A 21285-nucleotide genomic window follows, 5' to 3' on the forward strand; every position below is an offset into this window, starting at 1 on the left:
ATATTTCTCCACTTATGAGCATTCATAAGGAACCATTTTATGGAATAAATTATTTTATAAGCAAAATAAAATTTTTAAAATGGTTATATTGTAGTTGTTTTACTAATACCATATTTTGGAGGGCTCTTCAAACCCCTCATCTGCTGCCTGTCACATCACAGCTCTGCATAGTCGCTAATGAAAGACTCAGGGCTTGGTGCATTATGGTGCCATCAGCCAGTCTGTGTTGTAGGACTTAATTTTCTTGCAGGTCCAGAGTGATTAGTTACATGGTATGTATGCCGTAGGCTATTGGCTCAAAATAACCAGATTGATAATTTAAGAAATTGCATATTTTAAATTCTGTACTTATGGGTCCTGTGGTAGCCAAGCAACTGCCATTGAGATGAGTGGGAATGCTAATGGAGAGCTTTTACTATTAAAGGCGACTTCATATTATCTACCTCTACCAAAGTTTCTATGTCTGTCACTTGCTCCAACATATGTAGAGAATCACACATTACAAAAGAAAAAAACAACACTTTTTTTATTGTACTTTTCATATTCATCTGTTTAAATCAAAAGTTTGTCAGTTTAGAGCCAGAGAGCAGAAATATTTTGGGGAAAATGGAGAAAAATTTCTTCATCCATTTCAAAACCTCAATGTCAATTTTTGTGAACTAATACATTTGCGTGCTCAAAACATCACTGTCCAATTCAAGGTCACTTTACAGCATAAATACATTACATTATTTGACATTTTATTTTGCCACAATTTTCACATTTATTAAAAGATACTATTAAATGGCCTTCAATAAAGAAAATAAAACTTTAAAATTCGGAGCTGATAATGGATTGTGGCAGTTTTTTTTTTTCAGTCAACCGATACTTTATCAGACGTCTGTAAATATCAATGTAGTTCTTAAAATCTGTCCCAGTTGTATCAGTTTAAGTACAGCAAAAACCTGCCTGATGAAATAAAATCTGTACCAGATTGTTTTTTTAACAGTTATGCAAACACAATTAAAAGAAAACCTATTTCCAAGCACATAAATATTTACATTCACCCAGACAGTTTATGCTGGATATCAAGATAAGAAAAAGATAAGGACCAATACATTAAAGGAATATTCCAGGTTCAACACAAGTTAAGCTCAATCGACAGCATTTGCGGCATAATGTTAATTACCACAAAAGATTACTCCTCAGCCTTTTCTTTAAAAAGAGCAAAAATCAAAGTAACAGTGAGGCCCTTACAATTGAAGTGAATGGAGCCAATTTCTGGAGGGTTTAAAGGCAGAAATATTAAGATTTTAATTTCATAAAAACACATTAATTCTTCTGTTAAAACTCAAGTGTTATTTGAGCTGTAAAGTTGTTTAAATCGTCATTGTTTACATTTTGTGTCTATACTTTTGAAACAGTGAGCATTTTAACGTTTACATGTTGGCCCAATTCACTTCCATTGTAAGTGCCACACTGGAACCCAGAGTTTTGCTTTTTTTAAAGAAAAGTAGGGGCAAGTAAAAATTAACTTTTGTGGTAATCAATATTACGCCACAAATGCTGTTGATTGAGCTAAACTTTTATTGAACCCGGAATATTCTTTAAGAAGTCCTTCCTTTAACCCAATTGTTGTACATAAAACAAAGTAATACAAATTAAAAGATCTTTGGTCATTGTTACAAAAGAAACATCTGTTGAGAATAAATACATTAAACGTATCATTATATACTGTGGTATGTACGAAAAGTGAAATAAAACTAAGAAATGGAAATGGGCTGGTCCACTGAAGCATAGGTTAATGTAAATTTGAACAACTCAAGTAAACCTCTTTTTTCCCCCTCCTTGCTCATGAATTTGTAACTTCCAGGAGACATTTCGAAATACAATCTCTAAAATCCAAAATGTTCTCTTTTCACTTTTTGTTGGGACTCTAAAACGTAAGCAGTTCAGTGTGTGCAAAAGTAAGCATTAAAGGCCTTAGGAAGGGAGTCTTTGGTTTGGTTTCAATCAGGTTATCCAACAGCTATGAGTAGCTCTCATTCTCATTCCAAGAAGTAATCCATTGTTTCTTCTCCGAAGGATCCATTTCCTCTTTCCCTGGTGTACAATCCCTCTCCTCCCTCTTTATTTGCACAGCGTTATAACTGGGTACGCTGTCATCATACTTGGAACGCTTGAAAAATCCACACTGTACAGAAAAAATTATAATTAGCACAATGTCAAACAAAACAATCCTCAAAAGCAAAAATTCAAGATAGCAAGTTTAAACGAAGAGAGATGAATTGATGCTTGCAGTGTGTGTGCGCAGCATGCCTAGCATATGGATAGAACAATAAACATACAGTGTTTTAAAGATAACTTATAAGCAAGAACTTGGCTGGAGAAAGGTTTGTATGCAGTTGAAAGCAAGAGAGATGCTCTGGGGGGAAAACAATATAACAAGAAGGCCAGAGAAATATGCAAGATCCCAAATCAAGCCACACCTAAAGCCTTAAAAGAGCTTAAGAGTCAGACTCGGACATTCAGTCATACCCAGTCACACGCACCTAAAGCTCAGTAAGAGTGAACACAAACATGTGTAAGACCTTTTCCCACAACAACAACCTCATACATGATTAGTTTGCATTCCTAATAGCATTTTGCTTATGTTGGAGCAATGGAAGCTGTGGAAACTGCCACCGTTACCCCAGATCAAGGCATTGATAGGTAGCATGTGCTTCAGACTAAAGTGGGTTAGCATGGGCTAAACCAACTCTTCATGCTTGCTCTGAGCACATCTGTTAAGTTCTTTTACCCTAAGAGAGAGGCTCTCATTCTCTGTCTGTTTCTCTCTACGCATCTGAAGTCAGTCTCTCTTTTTCAGGCTCGTTAGGGTCTTTCCCATTTTTGCCGAAAAAACCACACTAAAAGAGGTAAAGGTTTTTGTTTCAATACTTGCAAAATACAGAATGATGAAAATCAGGTTATTTAATATAACAGTAAATAAAAGTGCAAAGGTAATGTTATCCTGTTGAAGATAAAACCAGTTAAAACCAGCATAAGCTTGAATTGGTTTAAAGGGAACGTGTGACATGATAGATGTGGGTGAGAAACGGATCAATATTTAAGTCCTTTTGTACTATAAATTCTCCTCCCTGCCCAGTAGGTGGCAAAATGAATGAAAGTGTGAATGTGAACATGGAGATTTATAGTAAAAAATTACTTGAATATTGATCTGTTTCTCACCCACACCTATCATATCGCTTCTGAAGATATAGATTTAACCACTAGCGTCTTATGGATTACTTTTATGCTGCCCATATGTGCTTTTTGGAGCGTCAAAGTCTCAGTACCCATTCACTTGCATTGTATGGATCCACAGGGCTTAAATATTCTCCTTTGTGTTCAGCAGATGAAAGAAAGTCATACACATCTGGCATGGCATGAGGGCGAGTAAATGATGAGAGAATTTAAATTTTTGGGTGAACTATTCCTTTAAGATGGTCTTATCTGGTTTAAACTGAACACCCAAAGTGACCAAAACCCATCTTAAGCCAGCCAACTGACCAGGCTTAGGCTGGATTTAGCTGTCTTTTTCAGTTGTTTAAACAAAAATGTTTGGCATTCATCAATGATTTTTGGTTTACTAGTTGTTATCAGTGTTTAGTCATTTGATTGTACCTTCCAGAGCAGGAAGACCAACAGTCCCAGCAAGAGGAGTCCTAGTAAAATGGCCACTAGTATGACCCACCAGGGCATACCACCATACTGTGCTGCTTTATGCTCCGGAAACACAGTAACACGTACCTATAACAGGACACACTGTTTTCAAAATGCATTTATCCCTTCAACATACATGTGATCTATTAATTCAACTAAACAGAGCTGTCGCCCTACATTTGAGTCTGATAGATATATATTGCTTAATGCATGTTTCAAGGAGAACAAATAAATAATTAAAATGTAAATGTAACCCAGCTCACCAGTGCAGGTTCATTCTTCAGCTGAATATTTGTAGCTGAGGACTTGAAATCGAGTGATGCCTTAACAATGATACTGATGTAGTTCAACTTTGCATAGTCCTGTTAGAAATAATATCAATTAGCAAATTTACATTTAAACAGAATGTGTCATGTTCAATAAAAGTTAAGATAAATGGATTTGTGGCATAATGCTGATTACCACAAGAAAAATCAGTTGACGTGACCCCGCAAATATCATGGTTATAGTAAGACACATACAATGAAAATGAAAAGGGGCTAGTTCATGTTAAAATATAGTGTGGCAGGGCGGAGGGCGGGGGCGGGTTGTGATTCCGCACACCCATCCCCTAATTAGGCAGATGAAGCCTGAGAGGGATAAAGGCAACCGGAGACGGCAGTGCGGCGGTGTGCTGAATCACGACCCAGCACCGCCCTCTGCCCTGCCACATATAGACTGTTTCAGAAGTCTAGTTTCAAAACCAGCCAGGTCTCATGAAGTACATGACCATGGCCACATTTTGGTAAAACAACATTACGTGCCTTATTTGGGACTCCAAAAGTTTGAAATGGTGTCATCAGACGAGATTTTTAAGGTGAATATAACATGGCAATTTTAACAGTAAAACATACCTCCCTAACCTAAAACGTTATGTATTACATGAAAAAATATACCCACCTCCAAGAAGGTACTGTTCCAAAGGTAAGCTCTCAGACTAATGACAGCATTACTGTCCATTCCCACTAGAGGACATTTAAATGTTACACACTGGGCTCCATCGTCACAGGACTAAAATGTAAAAGCAATCATGTATTTAGAAACAAAACTGATTATCAATGATAAATCTGCACTTAAGAAACAGGTTTTATGCTTCATGTTAGTGTGAGTTTACCAAAACTGTAAATTTCCTCTTGTCACTTAAAAGGGAGAATGTTCCATCTTTTGCTGGAGCTTCCTCCCCAATTTCACGTTTTACCCGTGACACTGAAGGTTCCTAAATAACCATGAAGCAACATACAATCAGGTAATTTCTATATGGAGTACAATGATTTATCTATGGGACATGAGTAAAACTTCTGATTTTAATAACATGATTGAACTGATGGATACAATCATTTTGACTATAGTTACAATATATTTTGTTTGGGCTACCTTCAATCCAAGTCGGTTGATCTCGTCTTGATTGGAGCAACTTAAGCTATCCAAACCCGTTGGGGTCATCTTCATGAGGTACAGTAGCCACTTGCCTTGAGAGTTATGCTTAGGCCATTGAATAATCATAGATGTCATGCCAAATGATTTAAGAGGCTTACCCAAGTTTGTAACCTGTCAAACATTATAATTAACAGAATCAGACATTCAACATAACTCTGAATTTATTACATGTGAAATTATTTGGATGCAATTCAAGAAATGCTAGTACTGAAAGTGGGTACTTTCAGTACTATAATTTCTTGAATTCTCAGTACTCCAAATACTGCAGAGTGTTTGGTTTTATGTTAGAATGGAATCAAATTGTCACCCTGAATTCATAGTCAATTGGACTGCCAACATCACTTGACAACTTCATGGCGCTCTCTCCTTTAACTTCTCCAGTAAAGTAAACCTGAGAAGGATTTGCTACCCTGCGGACAAAACATAATGACAGTATTTTAAGATACAAACATGGGACATTGACATTATCAGCAGCAATCAGGGGCATGTATTGAAATATGTTAAATCAGCTTTGTTGTATGATTGTACTGTACAAAGAGCATCAATGTGCAATGCAAACCTACCCTGATAGGGACAGCAAAAGCTGGATCTTAACAATGGCTTTGGCTTTCACTGCTTCTAACTTTTTCTGATCACTTGTCCTGAAATTAACAAAAAAAAAAAAGAGAGAGAGAGAGTTTTCCTACTGAATAATAGCTCAATCAAATCATAATCAATCAATTGGCATGGTTAAGACAAGCGTTGGAAGAAAATACCAGTTTAGCTTTAATAATGCACTTCTTCCTCATCAAGAACTATGACACTACTCACGTTTTGAGTTTGAGGTCAATTTCAATCTCTGTGGTATCCAAAGAAATTCCTCCAGTGCTCAGAATGATGTAAAATATTGTCTGAAAGAATATATTTTTCTTGTGAATATTAAAAAATGTATCTAATTGAACTTCACTTTCACATATACATGAAATATTCACCTCAGCATCTCTAACGAAAGGATTTCCGAGTTCACAATCAGCTTGTGATCCATTCAGATTGGCTACACAGGTGACTGGTTTACCCTATAAAGATTCAGAGGCATTTAATAAAAACCAAATTCAAAACACAACAAATAAGCTAGTTGGTTTCAAGTAAGATAGGCACCTGGAAGTGTGACTTACACTAGATTTAGTGCGAACAGCAGAATAAGAGACAGATCTGGGGAAGGAGCCAATCAGCTGGGCCTCATAAGCGGCATCACCATGATTGGTCACCGTGATCTCTAGGGCAATTTCCTTTTGAGTGCTAAGTGACATGATCGGAACTCCATTTTCCCTGAGAGAGAGAAAAACAGGACGATTAAAATAAACTATTCACCTTGCCTCAGTTATGAAGAAAGAGCAAAATAACTTCAAGGGATAGTTCACCCAAAAATGAAAATGATCTCATAATTTATTCATCTTCATGCCATCCCAGATTTGTATGACTTTCTTTCTTCTACTGAACACAAACAAATATATTATGAAGACTATCTCAGCTCTGTAGAACAATACAATGCAAGTGAATGGTGGCCAGAACTTTGAAGGTCCTAAAAGCACATAAAGTCAGCATAAAAGTAATTCATAAGAGTGGTTAAATTAATTTCTTCAGAAGCAATATGATACTGCTGGTGTGGGTGATAAACAGATCAATATTTAAGTCTTACAAATTCTCATCCCTGCCCAGTAGGTGGCGATATGCAAAAAGAATGTGAATCGCCAAAAACTAAATAAGAATGTGAAAGTGAAAGATGTTTAGTAAAAAAAAAGACTTAAATGTGCTGTAAGCAATTATAGCGTTCTGAAGCTTTCATGTGACTGAGCCATTGAATTAGCCACGTCCCCTTATTCCAAAACCCCACCCTCCAAAGATAATTTGGAGACCAAAACTGAGCAAAAGAGCAGCATTGTTTGTTCCTGTGGCTGTAGAATTCAACATTGGCAAAATAGTACCCTCAACTGACAAACTTTATGAATCACAGCCTCAGTGATCCGCTTCAAATTTACCACTATGAAATCTAGCAAAATGATTGACAGGTGAAAAGCGTAAATGTCCGCAGTCCGCGGATGCTTTTTTGTTTGCTGTTAACAAAGTCTACAACCAGAGATTGCAATTTGGAGGCCTGTTTAGAAAAACAGTTGGAGCAGTTTGTTTTAAACAAAAAAGAAAAAGGTAATTTACAGAACTCAGTGGGTGTCATGAAGTCTATGCTAGTCATAAACCTTACACAAAGTGTTTTACTAAATTCTAATGAAATTATAAATAACAACAAATATAAAATGATTATAATGAGCAAAATAATGCATCATTTATCTGTTTCTCACCCACATCTATCATATCGCTTCTGAAGACCTGGATTTAACCAGTGGAGTCATATGTTTACGTTTTTACAGCCTTTATGTACTTTTTGGAGCCTCAAAGTTCTGGCCACAATTCTCTATTGTTTGGTTCCACAGAGCTGAGAAATATTTGTAAAACTTGTCATTTGTATTCAACAGAAGAAAGTCATCCACATCTGGTATGTCATGGGGATTAGTAAATTATAAGATTTTTGGGTGAACTGTCCCTTTCACTAACATCATTCGAACATAAATTTCACAGCTGAGGTCACTTTAATCAAGATATGAACAAGTCATCTCTGACACTTAACAATGTTAATGGTAACACTTTACAATAAGGTTACATTTGTTAACATTAGTTAACATAAACAATGATTCTTTTTTTTTACAGCATTTATTAATCTTGTTTAACATTGTATGTTAACACTGGTTAATGCACTATGAATGAACACAAACCGACAATAAACACATTTTCTTTTTTTAAGTAACATTAACAAAGACTAATAAATGCTGTATAAAATACTGTATATTGTTCATTGTTAGTTCATGATACCAAATTAATTAACTAATGTTAACAAACCTTATTGTAAATGATAAATTTACTGAGAAGAAAAAAAACTCACTCAGGTAACGGATGAAAGATATCTGTGTTTTGTTCCCTGGTGTGGAATTTATACTTCAGTTGCAGGTCACTCTGACACTCATGGTCAGTACCACATCCTTCCTTGATAAAATTAACCTGAAAAACAGCATGATGTAGATTTAGGATTAATACTGAATGAGAACATGAATGATGAACACTCTCGTGGTCTCTCTTGTTAGTGATTGGATGTTGAAAGAGTATGATATAAATACTTTTTGTTACTGGAACCAGACATTGTGTCTAATTTGTTAATTTGTTTATAGAATTGTTTATTTGAAATAATGTTTTCAAAACCTGTTCCATCTTTGAAATGTATTATCCGATTAACATTAAAGGTATAATTCACTCAAAAATTATCTCAACATTTACTCACCTTCATGCCATCCCAGATGTGTATGACTTTCTGTCTTCTGCTGAACACAAACAAATATTTTTAGAATAATTTTTCAGCTCTGTAGGTCCATACAATGCAAGTGAATGGTGACCAGAAATCCAAAACAAGATTAGGTCAACATAAACATAATCCATCAAACTTCAAGGGTTCAATCAATGTCTTCTGAAGCAATCCAGCTGGTTTTGGGTGAGATCAGACCAAAATATAACTTTTTCACTGTACATCTTGCCATTGCAGTCTCTAGACACAAACATAATTTCAAGATCGATTACACTTCCTAGTGCTTGATGCATGTGCAGAGTTAGATGGTGCTATAGGAAGTGTAATCGAGCTTTAAATCATGCTGTCAAGATGTACAGTGAAAAAGGGGTTACATTTTGGTCTGTTCTTACCCAAAACCTACTGTATCGCTTCAGAAGACACTGGCAAACCACTGATGGATTATGTTTATGCTGACTTTATATGCTTTTTGGAGCTTCAAAGTTCTGATCACCCTTCACTTGCATTATATGGACCTACAGAGGTGAGACATCCTTCCTGAGACACCCTGTTTGTGTGTTCTGCAGAAGTCATACACATCTTAGATGGCATGAGGGTGAGTAAAGGATGAGAGTATTACAATTTTTGGATTAACTAACCCTTTAATATATATATATATATATATATATATATATATATATATATATATATATATATAGATGCAAAACAAGATACAACACTCTTTAATGCTGATTGTTTAGCAAGGTGTAGTTACCTTGGTGACAGTGGTGGCTGCTTGGTTCGAGTCCAGGATGGGAAGAAGAGATGGAAGAGCATTCTGTCTCCTTCTGCGTGAGGATGGGTTCAGGATCGCCACTGAGACTTCAATTGGAATTCCTCTCAGCTTGTCTCTAGGGATTTCCTTTTTGCATAATATACTTCCATTATTACAAATTATTAACACTATACAACACAACACATTGCACTGTAATTTCCTTCCATAACTAAGGCTTCAATTATGTTCTGACACAAGAATCTGATTTTATGATATGGTAAATATAAAATAGATTTAATCACCACTAGGTGGCAGTACTTCATTTTAGTGCAGTAAGGGCATGCAAATAAACATTAAACTCAATTCTAATAGTTTTCTAAAATTGTCCCTACTTCTAGTCAAACCAGTATACCAAATTACAATATTATACCAAATAATGGTTTATTTGTATGTAATATAGTAACAGTATATATTACTACAACATTTTATGAAATCATTCTGTAATCGCCAATTAAGTTGTTACAATGTCGTTATATGAAAGCTTTAGTCCCCATTATATGTAATTGCAAGGAACTAGTGACCAATGCATTATTTAAAATTTCTCCTAACGTGTTTCACTGAAGAAAAAAAGTCATGCAGGTTTGGAATGACATGAGGGTAAATCATTAGTAAATAATGACCAAATACTAATTTTTGGGTGAACTGTTCTTTTAAACAAAATGTTGTTTAGTATTTTCTGTTCTACACTCTACACTCAAAAAAGTATTTTTACTGCTTGTTGCATTTATTTACTTCAAATGAACTATAGCAACCCAATTCTAGAACATTCATTGCATTTTATCAATTTCAATTTGTAAAATATAAAATAAAAAGTATGAGGAATTTTTTTTTAAGGTTATAAACTGGTAATTACAATGGTATTATTCAATAAATATGGTTTATGAGGGCATTTCTAGTGTACCCATAATTCAAATCACTTAAAAACCATACTAAACTATGCTAAAAGTATTTTGTGAGGTTTAGGTTTAGGGGTAGGGTTAAGGGAAAGAATCTATAGTCGTACAGTATAAAAATCATTACGTCTATGGAGAGTCCTCATAAGGATAGCCGCACCAACGTGTGTGTGTGTGTGTGTGTGTGAATCTAAAGCTGTAAACACTGTTTTTGCTGCTCCAAAAGGGTGCTGTACCAGAAATTTGAGGCCTCTTGTAATGCAGTTTTCTGTTCCCTGACCCTTGAGCTCTACAGTCCCTGTGCTTTCATACTCAAGGTCGCTGGGTGAGCGCTGGGTGAAGGTAACTCTAGAAGGAAGATTAAGTTTCCTTCTTTCAGATTCAGCCCTCATAGTGTATGCCACCTCTAAAGGAAGAAAATAAAGAAATGCTAACGCAAAGCGATACAACACTTTTTCATTTGTTTACTTACATTCTTGATAACAGAGTTAAATAACTACATAGTAAACAGTAAATAAAAGAATACTTACTCAGTGTAGGATTGTATGATTTAGGGTTGACTGAAAATTTAAAGCAGGCTTTCACTTCAAGGCTAGAAAACACAATAAAACTATGCTTCAGACAGAGGTTACTGGGCATTTGGTAATGTTTAAGGATTGTGATTGTTTTCTCACCATATAGTGTCCCCGCAGTTTTTCTGAGTGAGGTCCAGCTCCTTTGGTGTGGTAGTGACAGTCTTTTCAATGCCGATAACTGGCCTTGCCCTATAGTGTAATACCCATTATTAATGCATTCATAATTCAATAAACTTTTCACATTGCTAAATGATTATCAGTTGTTGTACAAAAGTAAGCTGATGATGACTATGTTTATATTGTATATACACTCAATGAGCACTTTATTAAGAACACCTGTACACCTCTGTGATTTTGCCTGTGGCATGATTGTTGGTGCCTGTATGAGTATTTCTGAAACTGGTGATCTCCTGGGATTTCTATGCACATATGTCTCTATAGTTTACTCAGAATGGTGGCAAAAAAAAACTAAAAAAAATCCAGTTAGCGGAGCGGCAGTTCTGCGGACGGAAACGCCTTGTTGAGGAGAGAGGTCAACTGAGAATGGCCAGACTGGTTTGAGCTGATAGAAAGGCTACGGTAACTCAGATAACCACTCTGTACATTTGCTGTAAGCACGTCGAACCTAAATGCGGATTGGCTACAACAGCAAAAGACCGCGTCGGATGCTTTATTAGGACCACAGCGTTCCTCATAAAGTCCTCAGTGAGTGTATGTTCTAAAACATTGAACTTTACATAAAAAAAAATTACCATTTCTTTATTTATAGAGAAATTTTGTTTCTAAAGGAATTCACAAATATTTTTCATGATTTTTGTTCAGAACAATACATTTTATTTATTTATTGTCTGATGGAAGTGAGTAAAAAAAATAGCCACCATATCTGCATCAACTGCCTTAATTTAGAAGGCTTATACACCAGTTAAAAACAAGTGAAAGGTAATTATAAATGTATTATATGTTGTCTATCAATATTAATATCACACCTGTACACAAACACTGAATCGGAGAGAGATCCTATAGCCAGATCAGGGTAATGGTTTCCATCCAAATCTACGTTGCCCGCGAGAGAGTAGCCAAAGAGTTTGACATTGTGATCTTTTCCTTTAAGAACCTGAAATTAATAGATATGCAAGTGAATGAATGAGAAAAGGGATGAATAGTGAAGGAAAATTGAAGGAAATTAGAGGAAAAGTAAAGGAGTGAATATAGGGGTGAACCTGAGCTTTATTTAGGCCTGTAGGTGAGCCGTGGTAGATAAAGACGTTTCCAGCTTCACTGTTGTCATATGGAGCACTAACAGCAACATCTGAAAAACAGCATGATCACATTGAGAAAATTGATTACAATTTATAATCAATAGAGTTATCATTATCACGCCAATCATTATCATAGCATAAATACAGAGAGGCCAAAAAGGATTTGGAGTCTTGGAAATGTAATAATGTCTTTGCATTTTATGAAAAATATCAAACCAAGTGGAATTTATTTTAAAGAAATATAGCAAACTTTTTAAGCAAACGATTTCAAAAAAAGATGTTTGTTAGGTTTACAGTTTTGTTAAAGATAAAGACAAAATATATATTTGGACACTTTGTAGTTGTTAAGCATTAGTGAAACAATAGATTAGTGTCTATAGTTAATGTGATGAACTACATAGAACACCTTTGTGAATTTTAGGGAAGATGGCACACAAAAGCAAAATCCGTTTTGAGAGAACATCTAGTATCATTTATTTGGAGACACCACTTGGTTTAATGTTTTGTATTTAAGGCAATAAACTTCAGGCATTTCTGACTTCAGTGTCCAAAAGTGTCCAAATACTTTTTTGGGGACACTGTATGTCATTAGTATAGAAATATTTAAAAAATAAGAACTGAGCAATAGTGTATTTGTGTTAATTTCTGTATATTATGGCATCTCTTCTCTATTCATATTTCTGCAAACTGTTTGTTCTTAATCTGCATTATCTGTATTAGAAGTGATATAGAAGAAACTATGGTTTAAGCGCATACCATGATATCCATCCAGATTCACATCGCCCATGTTTTCCACAGCCAAACCAAACATGGAATAGGCACTTCCTTCAATTCTCTTAGGTTTGATCCGGTCCCAAGCCCCTTCCTCATTAATGTATACGTAAATGGCCCCACCGATATCTTTGTCAGTAGCAAAGTACTGAGGTGCTCCAACTACAATGTCCTGCCACCTGTTTAATAATTAGTGCAGTATAATTATACATCTAGAACCAATAAAACACTGTTCTGAACACAGCATGTGACATCTGACCAGCATGCATTACTGAATAGTAACACTGTAGTAACATTGCGATAACTTTTAAATGAAGATGCTTTCGTACACATGGATATGACATACATATATAATATATTGCTGTTGTATTGGGGATCTTACCCATCTCCATTGATGTCAAGCACTGCAAGGTCATAACCAAATGAAGAGGCAAGACCGTAACCTTCTAGGATGAACTCGGCTGTCAACAAAGATGTTTTACTGGATTCCTTCTTTAGTAGCACAACTGCCCCACTGTGATTGGCTCGTGGAGCTCCAGCAACTATAGTCAGCTGACCTTTCTTAGTCAGCATTTTACCAGAGTCCAGAGAGAAACCTATGACAGATACAACCAATCAGATTGTTTCAGGACAGATGTGCTTACCAATAGAATCTGTTGATTGACTGCTGAAATCCATTCAATAATGAATCATGAACATATTCAAACATGCATGAAAATATTTTGACAAGACTTGACATGGGCACTCCATAATGTCTGGAAAGTCAAATAAGGACTGTCTGCAAAAAATTTTACGTTGAAATGCTTTAAGAAAACCATCATGAAAATCCAAGTCATGCAATGTGGATTCAAAAAAGAAACAGACACAAACAGAGTAATGCATCATGAAGTTCACAGTCTCAAAACTAGTGTATGTAGTGATTAACAGGATTATAAAAAAACAAAATATAGACGTAGAACGACCAGGCCAATGGCAAATGAAGGGTTGAATGCAAGCAATGTTGTTGTCCAAATTCCACAAACCTAAATAGCTATTGGCTTTCACATCATAAATGTTCTTCTTGGAAACCTGAAGGGGAGGTGACTGATACACAAACTGATCAGGGTGGCTACTGGACATGCTAGTCATGAACAGCACACCTACAAGTGCGCAAACAAACAAGATTCCAAATAGGAGGTGAGTAGGCAAACATACATAAGGAGTAAAAGCAAACACAAGATAAGAAGGAATAAGGAAGGCAATAAATAGCTACACTTTGTATCCTACTAACACCCAATGAAGTTTAAACCAACTGTAACAGAAAGTTTACATATCAACCTCACACCTGCCAATAAAAGCCCTTTAGATACATTTTAGAGTCACAAAAATGTCTGAGGACCAAGGGAAATTAAGTCTTTGGGTGATATGGATGATGAATGGAATGTTATGTGATAATGGACTCACCTAAATAGCTGTTGGCAGGGACGGGCACCAGTTTTGGGTCAAGTTTGCTCTCGTCTCCAACCTCATATGGGCCATCATCAAAGATCTCCTTTTCCCACAGAGAGCTGTTCTTCTGCTCCATCCGCACCTCTCCTGAAATCCACCCAGTGAGTGAAGGATTGAGGGAGTGAAGGATGGAGAAAGTGAATGAGGGAATGGGTGGAGGATGGACGTGTGGAAGTGCAAAAAAATAAGGTATAAAATACAAAATGTGAGATGTGAGATGGGCTTAAAATAAATAATGCTATAAACAGAAGAAATGTATTGACATGTCATGACAGTGTAAAATGGCCCAATGAAATTACAGGGCTTGTTTGACAAACATCTTTTTTTTAATTGACCCTCCCTAAGATTGGCCATTGCAACCATTTAATATAATACCAACAACAATTATTAGAGCAGCAGCAGCTTGCAGTGAATCCTTAGATACAGTACAATCAGAAAGTATTCAGACCCCTTATTTATTTATTTATTTTAAAATTTTGTTATGACGCAGCCTTATGCTAAAATTATTTAAATTATTATTTTTCACATCAGTCACTCCATACCCCTTAATGACAAAACAAAAAACAGATTTTTGTAAATTTATTAAAAATAAAAAACTGAAATATCACAATGACATAAGTGTTCAGACCCTTTGATATGCCACTTGAAATTTGGCTCAGGTGCATCCCATTTCTCTGGATCATCTTTGAAATGTTTCAACTATTAGATTGGAGTCAAATTCAATCGATTGGACATGATTTAGAAAAACACACACCTGTATATATATAAGGCCTCACAGCTGAAAATGCATATCAGAGCAAAAACCAAGCCATGAGGTCAAAGGAGCTCAGAGACAGGTTTTTTGCCTGCAGAGCTCAGAGACAGGATTGTGTCAAAGCACAGATTTGGGGAAGGCTACAAAACATTTAGGCTGCATTGAAGGTTCACAAGAGCACAGTGGCCTCCATAATTCTTTTTCCCCCCTTTTCTCCCTAATTTGGAATGCCCAATTCCCAATCCTTGTGGTGGCGTAGTGACTTGCCTCAATCCGGGTGGCGGAAGACGAATCTCAGTTGCCTCCACATCTGAGACTGTAAATCTGTGCATCTTATCCAGGGCTTGTTGAGCACATTACCATGGAGACGTAGCATGTGTGGAACATTTGCGCTATTCTCTACGGCATCCACGCACAACTCACCACATTCCCCACCGAGAGCGAGAACCACATTATAGCGACCATGAAGAGGTTACCATTCTTAAATGGAAGAAGTTTGGAACAACCAGGTGTCTTCCTAGAGCTCGCCTCCTCTCCTCAGTGCAAGACACATGAAAGCCTGCTTGGCATTTACAAAAAAGCACCTAAAGGACTCTCAGACTGTGATGAAATTAAGTTTGAATTGTTTGGACTCCAAGCGTCATGTCTTGAGAAAACAATGTACCACTCATCACCTGAGCAATACCATTCCAACGGTGAAGCATGGTGGTGGTGGCATCATGCTGTGAGTGTGTTTTTCAGCAGCAGGGACTGGGGGACTGGTAAGGGTTGAAGGAAAGCTGAGCACAGCACAATACAGAGATATCCTTAATGAAAACCTAGTCCAGAGAGCTTAGGACCTCGGACTGGGCTGAAGGTTCACCTTTCAACAGGACAATGACCCTAAACACAGCCAAGACAATGCAAGCATAGCTTAGGGACAACTCTGTGAATGTCCTTGAGTGACCCAGTCAGAGCCCAGACTTTAACCCAATCGAACATCTCTGGAGAGACCTGAAAATGGCTGTCCACCAAAGGTCCCCATCCAACCTGACATAGCTTGAGAGGATCTGCAGAGAAGAATGGCAGAAAATCCCCAAATCCAGGTGTGCAAAGCTTGTTGCATCATACCCAAAAAGACTTGAGGCTGTATTCACTGGCAAATTTGCTTCAACTAAGTAGTGAGTTAAGGATCGGAATACTTATGTTAATGTGAAATTTATTTATTTATTTTTTTCAATAAATTTGCAAAGTTATCAAAAATCAGTTTTTTGCTTTGTCATTATGGGGTATCGAATGTAGAATGATGTGGAAAAAAAATTATTTAAAGCATTTTAGCATACGGCTGCAACAAAAAATTTGAAAAAAATGAAGGGGTCAGAATACTTTCTGAATGCACTGTATATGAATAAAATAAGTCCATAATCAGCCCTATACTTCAATATGCAGATAAGCACTCCAATCCATCCTGTTCTCCAATACCTTTCCAGTTGTAAGCACCCGGTGCTCCAAACACCAGATAGTGATAGTCCTTTGTAAATGTGGCAGACAGACCCTGCTGGCATGAACCAAAGAGCTCGTGTCCTCTGTTTCTCCCTTTGCAAAACATCCAGTCCCCTCCATCTTCTTCTGAGGCGCCATTGATCGTCAGATCCTGACTTAGTACATAGCAACGGCCAGTGATATCACGCACTTCTTGAGGTGAGCCCACAAATAAACGCTGCTGGTAGCGATGAGCACAGACCTGGAGTCAAATGACAGTTGTGTGAGTTAAAGGAATATTGTGGGTTTGATACAAGTTAAGCTCAATCGACAGCATTTGTGGCATAATGTTGATTACCACAAAAAATCATTTTTGACTTGCCCCTCCTTTTCTTTAAAAAAAAAGCAAAAATATGGGTTCCGGCGAGGCACTTACAATGGGGCCAATCTGTAAACGTTAAAATACTCACTGTTTCAAAAGTATAGCAATAGACACAAACAATATGTGTGTTAACATGATTTTAGTGTGATAACTTTTTTTGTTTAAAGTTACAGGCTTTTTTGACAACATATTTGACATTATGACATCTTTATTGCCATAATGTTATAATGTCATCAAACCCTAAAATCTTAAAATTGTCATGTTCCTGTCACTCATTCGGTCTGGCTTTTTGTGTGACGTGGTTGAGACATCATTGTTCTGTTCTGTCTAGTGTTTTGTCTTCTGTCTTTGTGTGAGCACATGGCTTTGGTTGATGTTTTGTGTCTCATGTCGGAGCATGGTGTCTGGATCCTGACTTCCCTGTCTAGTTTGGTTTCCGTTTTGTTGTCGGGATCCGGACACTCATGTTCCATGTCTTGTTTGTATTGGCGTGAGTGCGTTGCACTTATGTCACCTTGGTGGGATGCAGTCACATCAATAATCTGTGTCTGTCTCTCACAACCATGGATGCGCTTTGTGCTCCCTTTGTATTGCGCCCGGGTCGCGAGCTGTCTTCACGTTATGCTAAGGTTCGTACACTTCAGTCTGAGGTGTCGGGTTGTGTGTGGCCGAAATGTCGCACAGGTGTGCTGTTTTGTTTTGTACCTGTTGCATGCATCACTTGGTGTTTGCCTCAAGAAGTTCGCACAAGCTTTGTCTAGTGTGAAAATGTATGGCATTGCTTTGTTAGCGTTGCCGTGCATTCTCTCGATGTATCTGTCGTTTGGCATGAGCGCATGTTGCCAATTGTCTTGGTGATATGTGCTCGTGCCATTCGAGTGTCTGCTTTTTGCGAGAGCATGTGGCTTTGTTTTGTTTCTGTTTGCCTCGCATCTCTCTGTCTTGCTTCATACCCTGCATCCTTGTTTGCGTATTATTCTCTTCTTAACCTGTTGTATTTCTCTCCCTATTTTAGTCTCCTCATGTGTGCTGTCCAGTGCCAGTTCGTCTTGTTTGTTCTCTTGTTCCAGTCAGTCCTGTTCCCTGTCCAGCCGGTCCTGTGTGTTTCTCTTTCCTAACCCTTCCATTGTTAGTGCCTCACCCTAGCTTCGATTTTTGCTTTTTTAAATAATTAAAAAAATATTCCTTTGAAATATTCCTTTACATTTAAATCAATAAAACAAATATGATATTATATTATTATTATTATATTTTATTAAAATAAAACTGGATTATAAATAAAAACCATCGACATTTCCTGACACTGTTAAAGGGATAGTTCACCCATAAATGAAAATGCTGTCATCATGTCGCTTGTTGCCTGAGCACAAATGGAGTCATTTAGCAGAATGTCCAAGGTCGATCTTTTCCACATAATTAAAGCGAATAGGGGCCAGTGGTTGTCAAGCTCAGAAAAATAATAATAAAGTTCTGAAAGATCAGTTTGTGCACTTGAGACTATAGAAAAAAACAAAGGAGAAAAAAAAAATCACAAAAACTTATCATGAACTGGCCACATTTGAACATGAGGAAGCTTTAACAAAATTTTAAAGCTAGGGCAAAATACAAAATTATATTTAGGTTTTTGTCCTTACACATTGAATGGCTGTGGAAGACATGGAATACAGCACAAGCCAGAAGCACTATATGGTACTTTTTTTTTAGCTAGTTGTCACGCTAGAAAATGTGCTTTTCATTTTCCTTATGCATTTTAAACACTACTGGTTAAGGTTAGTTTTTAGTTAAGGGTAAGGATGTCTGTTTTGTTTAAGACTCATTTCTCTTTTCAGACACTACTGGTTAAGTTTAGGGTACATTTTTAGGTTAGGGAGGTACGTTTTACTTATTAAAAAATCCATCAGAAAATTCACTATAAAAACCTTGTCTGATTACAACTTCATTTTGCTTGAGTTTGGCACACCCTGCTGGACATTTCACTTGAAAAGTGCAGCTAATCCTGTTACAAAGCACGTCATTTCAGTTTTGCAAAAACTTTGCAATGCTTGTGTAAATTTCATGAGACCAGGCTGAAAAGAACATCCTTGACATTTTCCAAGATAACGGTCTTCTATGGACCAAAAAAATATTTTTTAGGTGAACTATTCCTTTAAAATGCATAAAGGCATAAAACTAGCTATTTGATAGTAACGTGTACTATACCAACATCTGAAGCACACACACTCTTACCAATATCTTTCCTCCAGGTCCCTGGCTCTGTACCGTAACTCCCATCCATTGGTTTTGCTTATTTTCAGAACTCAAGTTCTCTACATGCAACATAAAAAAGACCTCACTTAAAACATAATATAACTCTTTAGAACGTGTGTGTATCAATTTGTGTTTGAGTTTACCGTCATTGTCAAACATCACTCGCTGGCATGAAGGGCTGGGAGAATTTATGTCACAGTTGTACATGCCTCCAGTAATCTGTGACTTCTGTTTGGACAATGCTTTAGCTTTTGGGGCACCAACCAACAACCTGAAAAAAAAAACAAAGAGACACATTTTTACTCATGGATTAGCAATATTATGAAATACAATCTTGAATCATATACAGTAGATCTTATATTTTAATATGCAAATGCATTGCCAAATCAATCAAAAGAGACTCCCAACTGATTCAACCAGTAGCACACTTGGCAAGAGAATCATGAGTAAATAGTGTTTTAATTTACTTGTGATAAAGTAAATTCAATTTCGAAACAATATGGTCAGAATGGTGATCATAATAGTCCTAATAAACTGTAAAAACTGAAAAGACATAATAGTCCTAAAACAAATTGCTAAAAAAATTAAAATAAAGAAAGAAAAGAAACAAGCCTATTCTTTTCTATAAAAAAAGAACTTCTGAGGCTTTTGTCTTATTTGGAGGAGTATTAGAACATATAAAAATGTGCTTAGTATGTATAGTTTGAAAACGGAGAGCTGCATAATCCCTTTAAGCTTTTAGCTTTTTTAAACCCTTCAGGCTTATAACTACAAAACAAACAAAAAACAAAGAGTCAATTGTTTGCTACCATTTTAAACTAAACTTTTCAAAATAAATATTATATTGATTATGAAAAAATGATAATACCTTCAGCCTAAGAAGCTGCTGAAAAATCACAAAACAGCTTAAGCAAAAAAAATTAACTTTTTTTCTTATTTTTCTGGTTTGACATTATATATCTCAGTCTAAATAAGGCAGCTTAAAAAAAACTTTAGATTTTTGTTGTTTCATTTTTGTTTTGTTCCCAATCATGTCACCTGTAACTGAGTAAACATGTTTTTTGATATTACAAAGCAATCAAAAGCTTTACATTTAAATTTATCCTAGTGTCCAAAAATGTCTCCAAACAAATAAAACATAATAATTGTACAAAAAACTAGTTATACATGCAAACACACCAATGACTAAATGTATGCTCTCTCTCCAAAGCATCCAGGCATGAGTAACAAAATCTCATTTAGTTCCATTCTGTGTCATTTCAGCTATCATTGAGTTTGTGTCATGTACTTGGTGCCATCTCCCGGTTGCCATATGTAATTAGAGTGAACAATCCTCTCTACCCATATTTGGATGACTTCCACCTCTGGTTGCAGAGTTTTGAATCCTAATACGATTGGTTTAGTGTTCCATGATGCTGGGAAATATACTACATAATTTCAGATGAAGTCATCTGATTCAGGAATTCTAATGTGTTTTTAGCCAGAAAGAGCATTATGTTATGTGTGCACACTGTGCTTTGTGTGGATTATCGAATTATCTATGATCCAATTACGTTGTGTGTGGGCTTGTTTTAACAAGAATCCCTCATCTAAGTACTTATATTTTATATTTTATGTTCTGTTTATTTTTTGTGAAGTTATAATGAAAATGCAGTTTATAAGCAACACCTGTTAACATGAAACATGTACGTCAGAGACATATACTATTGCTATTACTCACTATATTTTTTTGTGTGAGTAAAATTGGTTGGTTGTATTCTACTAACTGAGAGCTTTCCAACAACATATGACACATGGCTACTTGATCAGTTAGATGTTTTTACCATTTACAATAATATGTATAGTGCAAAATGATTAATGCATTATATAAATGGAACACTTCTGATTTGTCTGCAAATTTTAAAACATTTGTTCAGTTTTGGTCATAATACCTACATGGATTGTAAAGAAGAGCTTCTAAGCATTAAAATGATACGTGCTGGTCAAGACTGTGGTTATTAATATTTTGATTAAAAAAAAATTATCTGAGGGTCTGCCAGAATCCAAGCGTAAAGGGTTAAGAAACAGTCATGTTTTGTTGTTACTGTGAATTT

General features: G+C 36.3%; 1 protein-coding gene across 1 annotated transcript in view; it reads right to left on the minus strand.

Moving 5' to 3' along the window:
* Positions 1–511: 511 nt before the first annotated feature.
* itga6b (integrin, alpha 6b) overlaps positions 512–21285 on the minus strand; it is a 33308-nt gene continuing 12534 nt past the window's right edge. The window contains exons 2-26 of the mRNA XM_052126034.1: positions 19336–19463; positions 19172–19251; positions 16564–16825; positions 14304–14435; positions 13243–13456; positions 12846–13039; positions 12051–12139; positions 11817–11944; positions 10930–11019; positions 10786–10847; positions 10492–10661; positions 9303–9449; positions 8135–8250; positions 6315–6468; positions 6132–6215; positions 5971–6050; positions 5724–5801; positions 5468–5570; positions 5098–5271; positions 4838–4939; positions 4624–4734; positions 3948–4046; positions 3646–3771; positions 2780–2888; positions 512–2173 (exon numbers count right to left, since the gene is read on the minus strand). Coding sequence (XP_051981994.1) covers positions 2817–2888; positions 3646–3771; positions 3948–4046; positions 4624–4734; positions 4838–4939; positions 5098–5271; positions 5468–5570; positions 5724–5801; positions 5971–6050; positions 6132–6215; positions 6315–6468; positions 8135–8250; positions 9303–9449; positions 10492–10661; positions 10786–10847; positions 10930–11019; positions 11817–11944; positions 12051–12139; positions 12846–13039; positions 13243–13456; positions 14304–14435; positions 16564–16825; positions 19172–19251; positions 19336–19463 — 2995 coding nt within the window. The 3' untranslated portion in view covers positions 512–2173; positions 2780–2816. The remainder of the gene's footprint in view (positions 2174–2779; positions 2889–3645; positions 3772–3947; positions 4047–4623; positions 4735–4837; positions 4940–5097; positions 5272–5467; positions 5571–5723; positions 5802–5970; positions 6051–6131; positions 6216–6314; positions 6469–8134; positions 8251–9302; positions 9450–10491; positions 10662–10785; positions 10848–10929; positions 11020–11816; positions 11945–12050; positions 12140–12845; positions 13040–13242; positions 13457–14303; positions 14436–16563; positions 16826–19171; positions 19252–19335; positions 19464–21285) is intronic.

This window comes from Xyrauchen texanus, chromosome 5 (assembly GCF_025860055.1).
Source record: "Xyrauchen texanus isolate HMW12.3.18 chromosome 5, RBS_HiC_50CHRs, whole genome shotgun sequence".
Lineage (NCBI taxonomy): Eukaryota > Metazoa > Chordata > Actinopteri > Cypriniformes > Catostomidae > Xyrauchen > Xyrauchen texanus.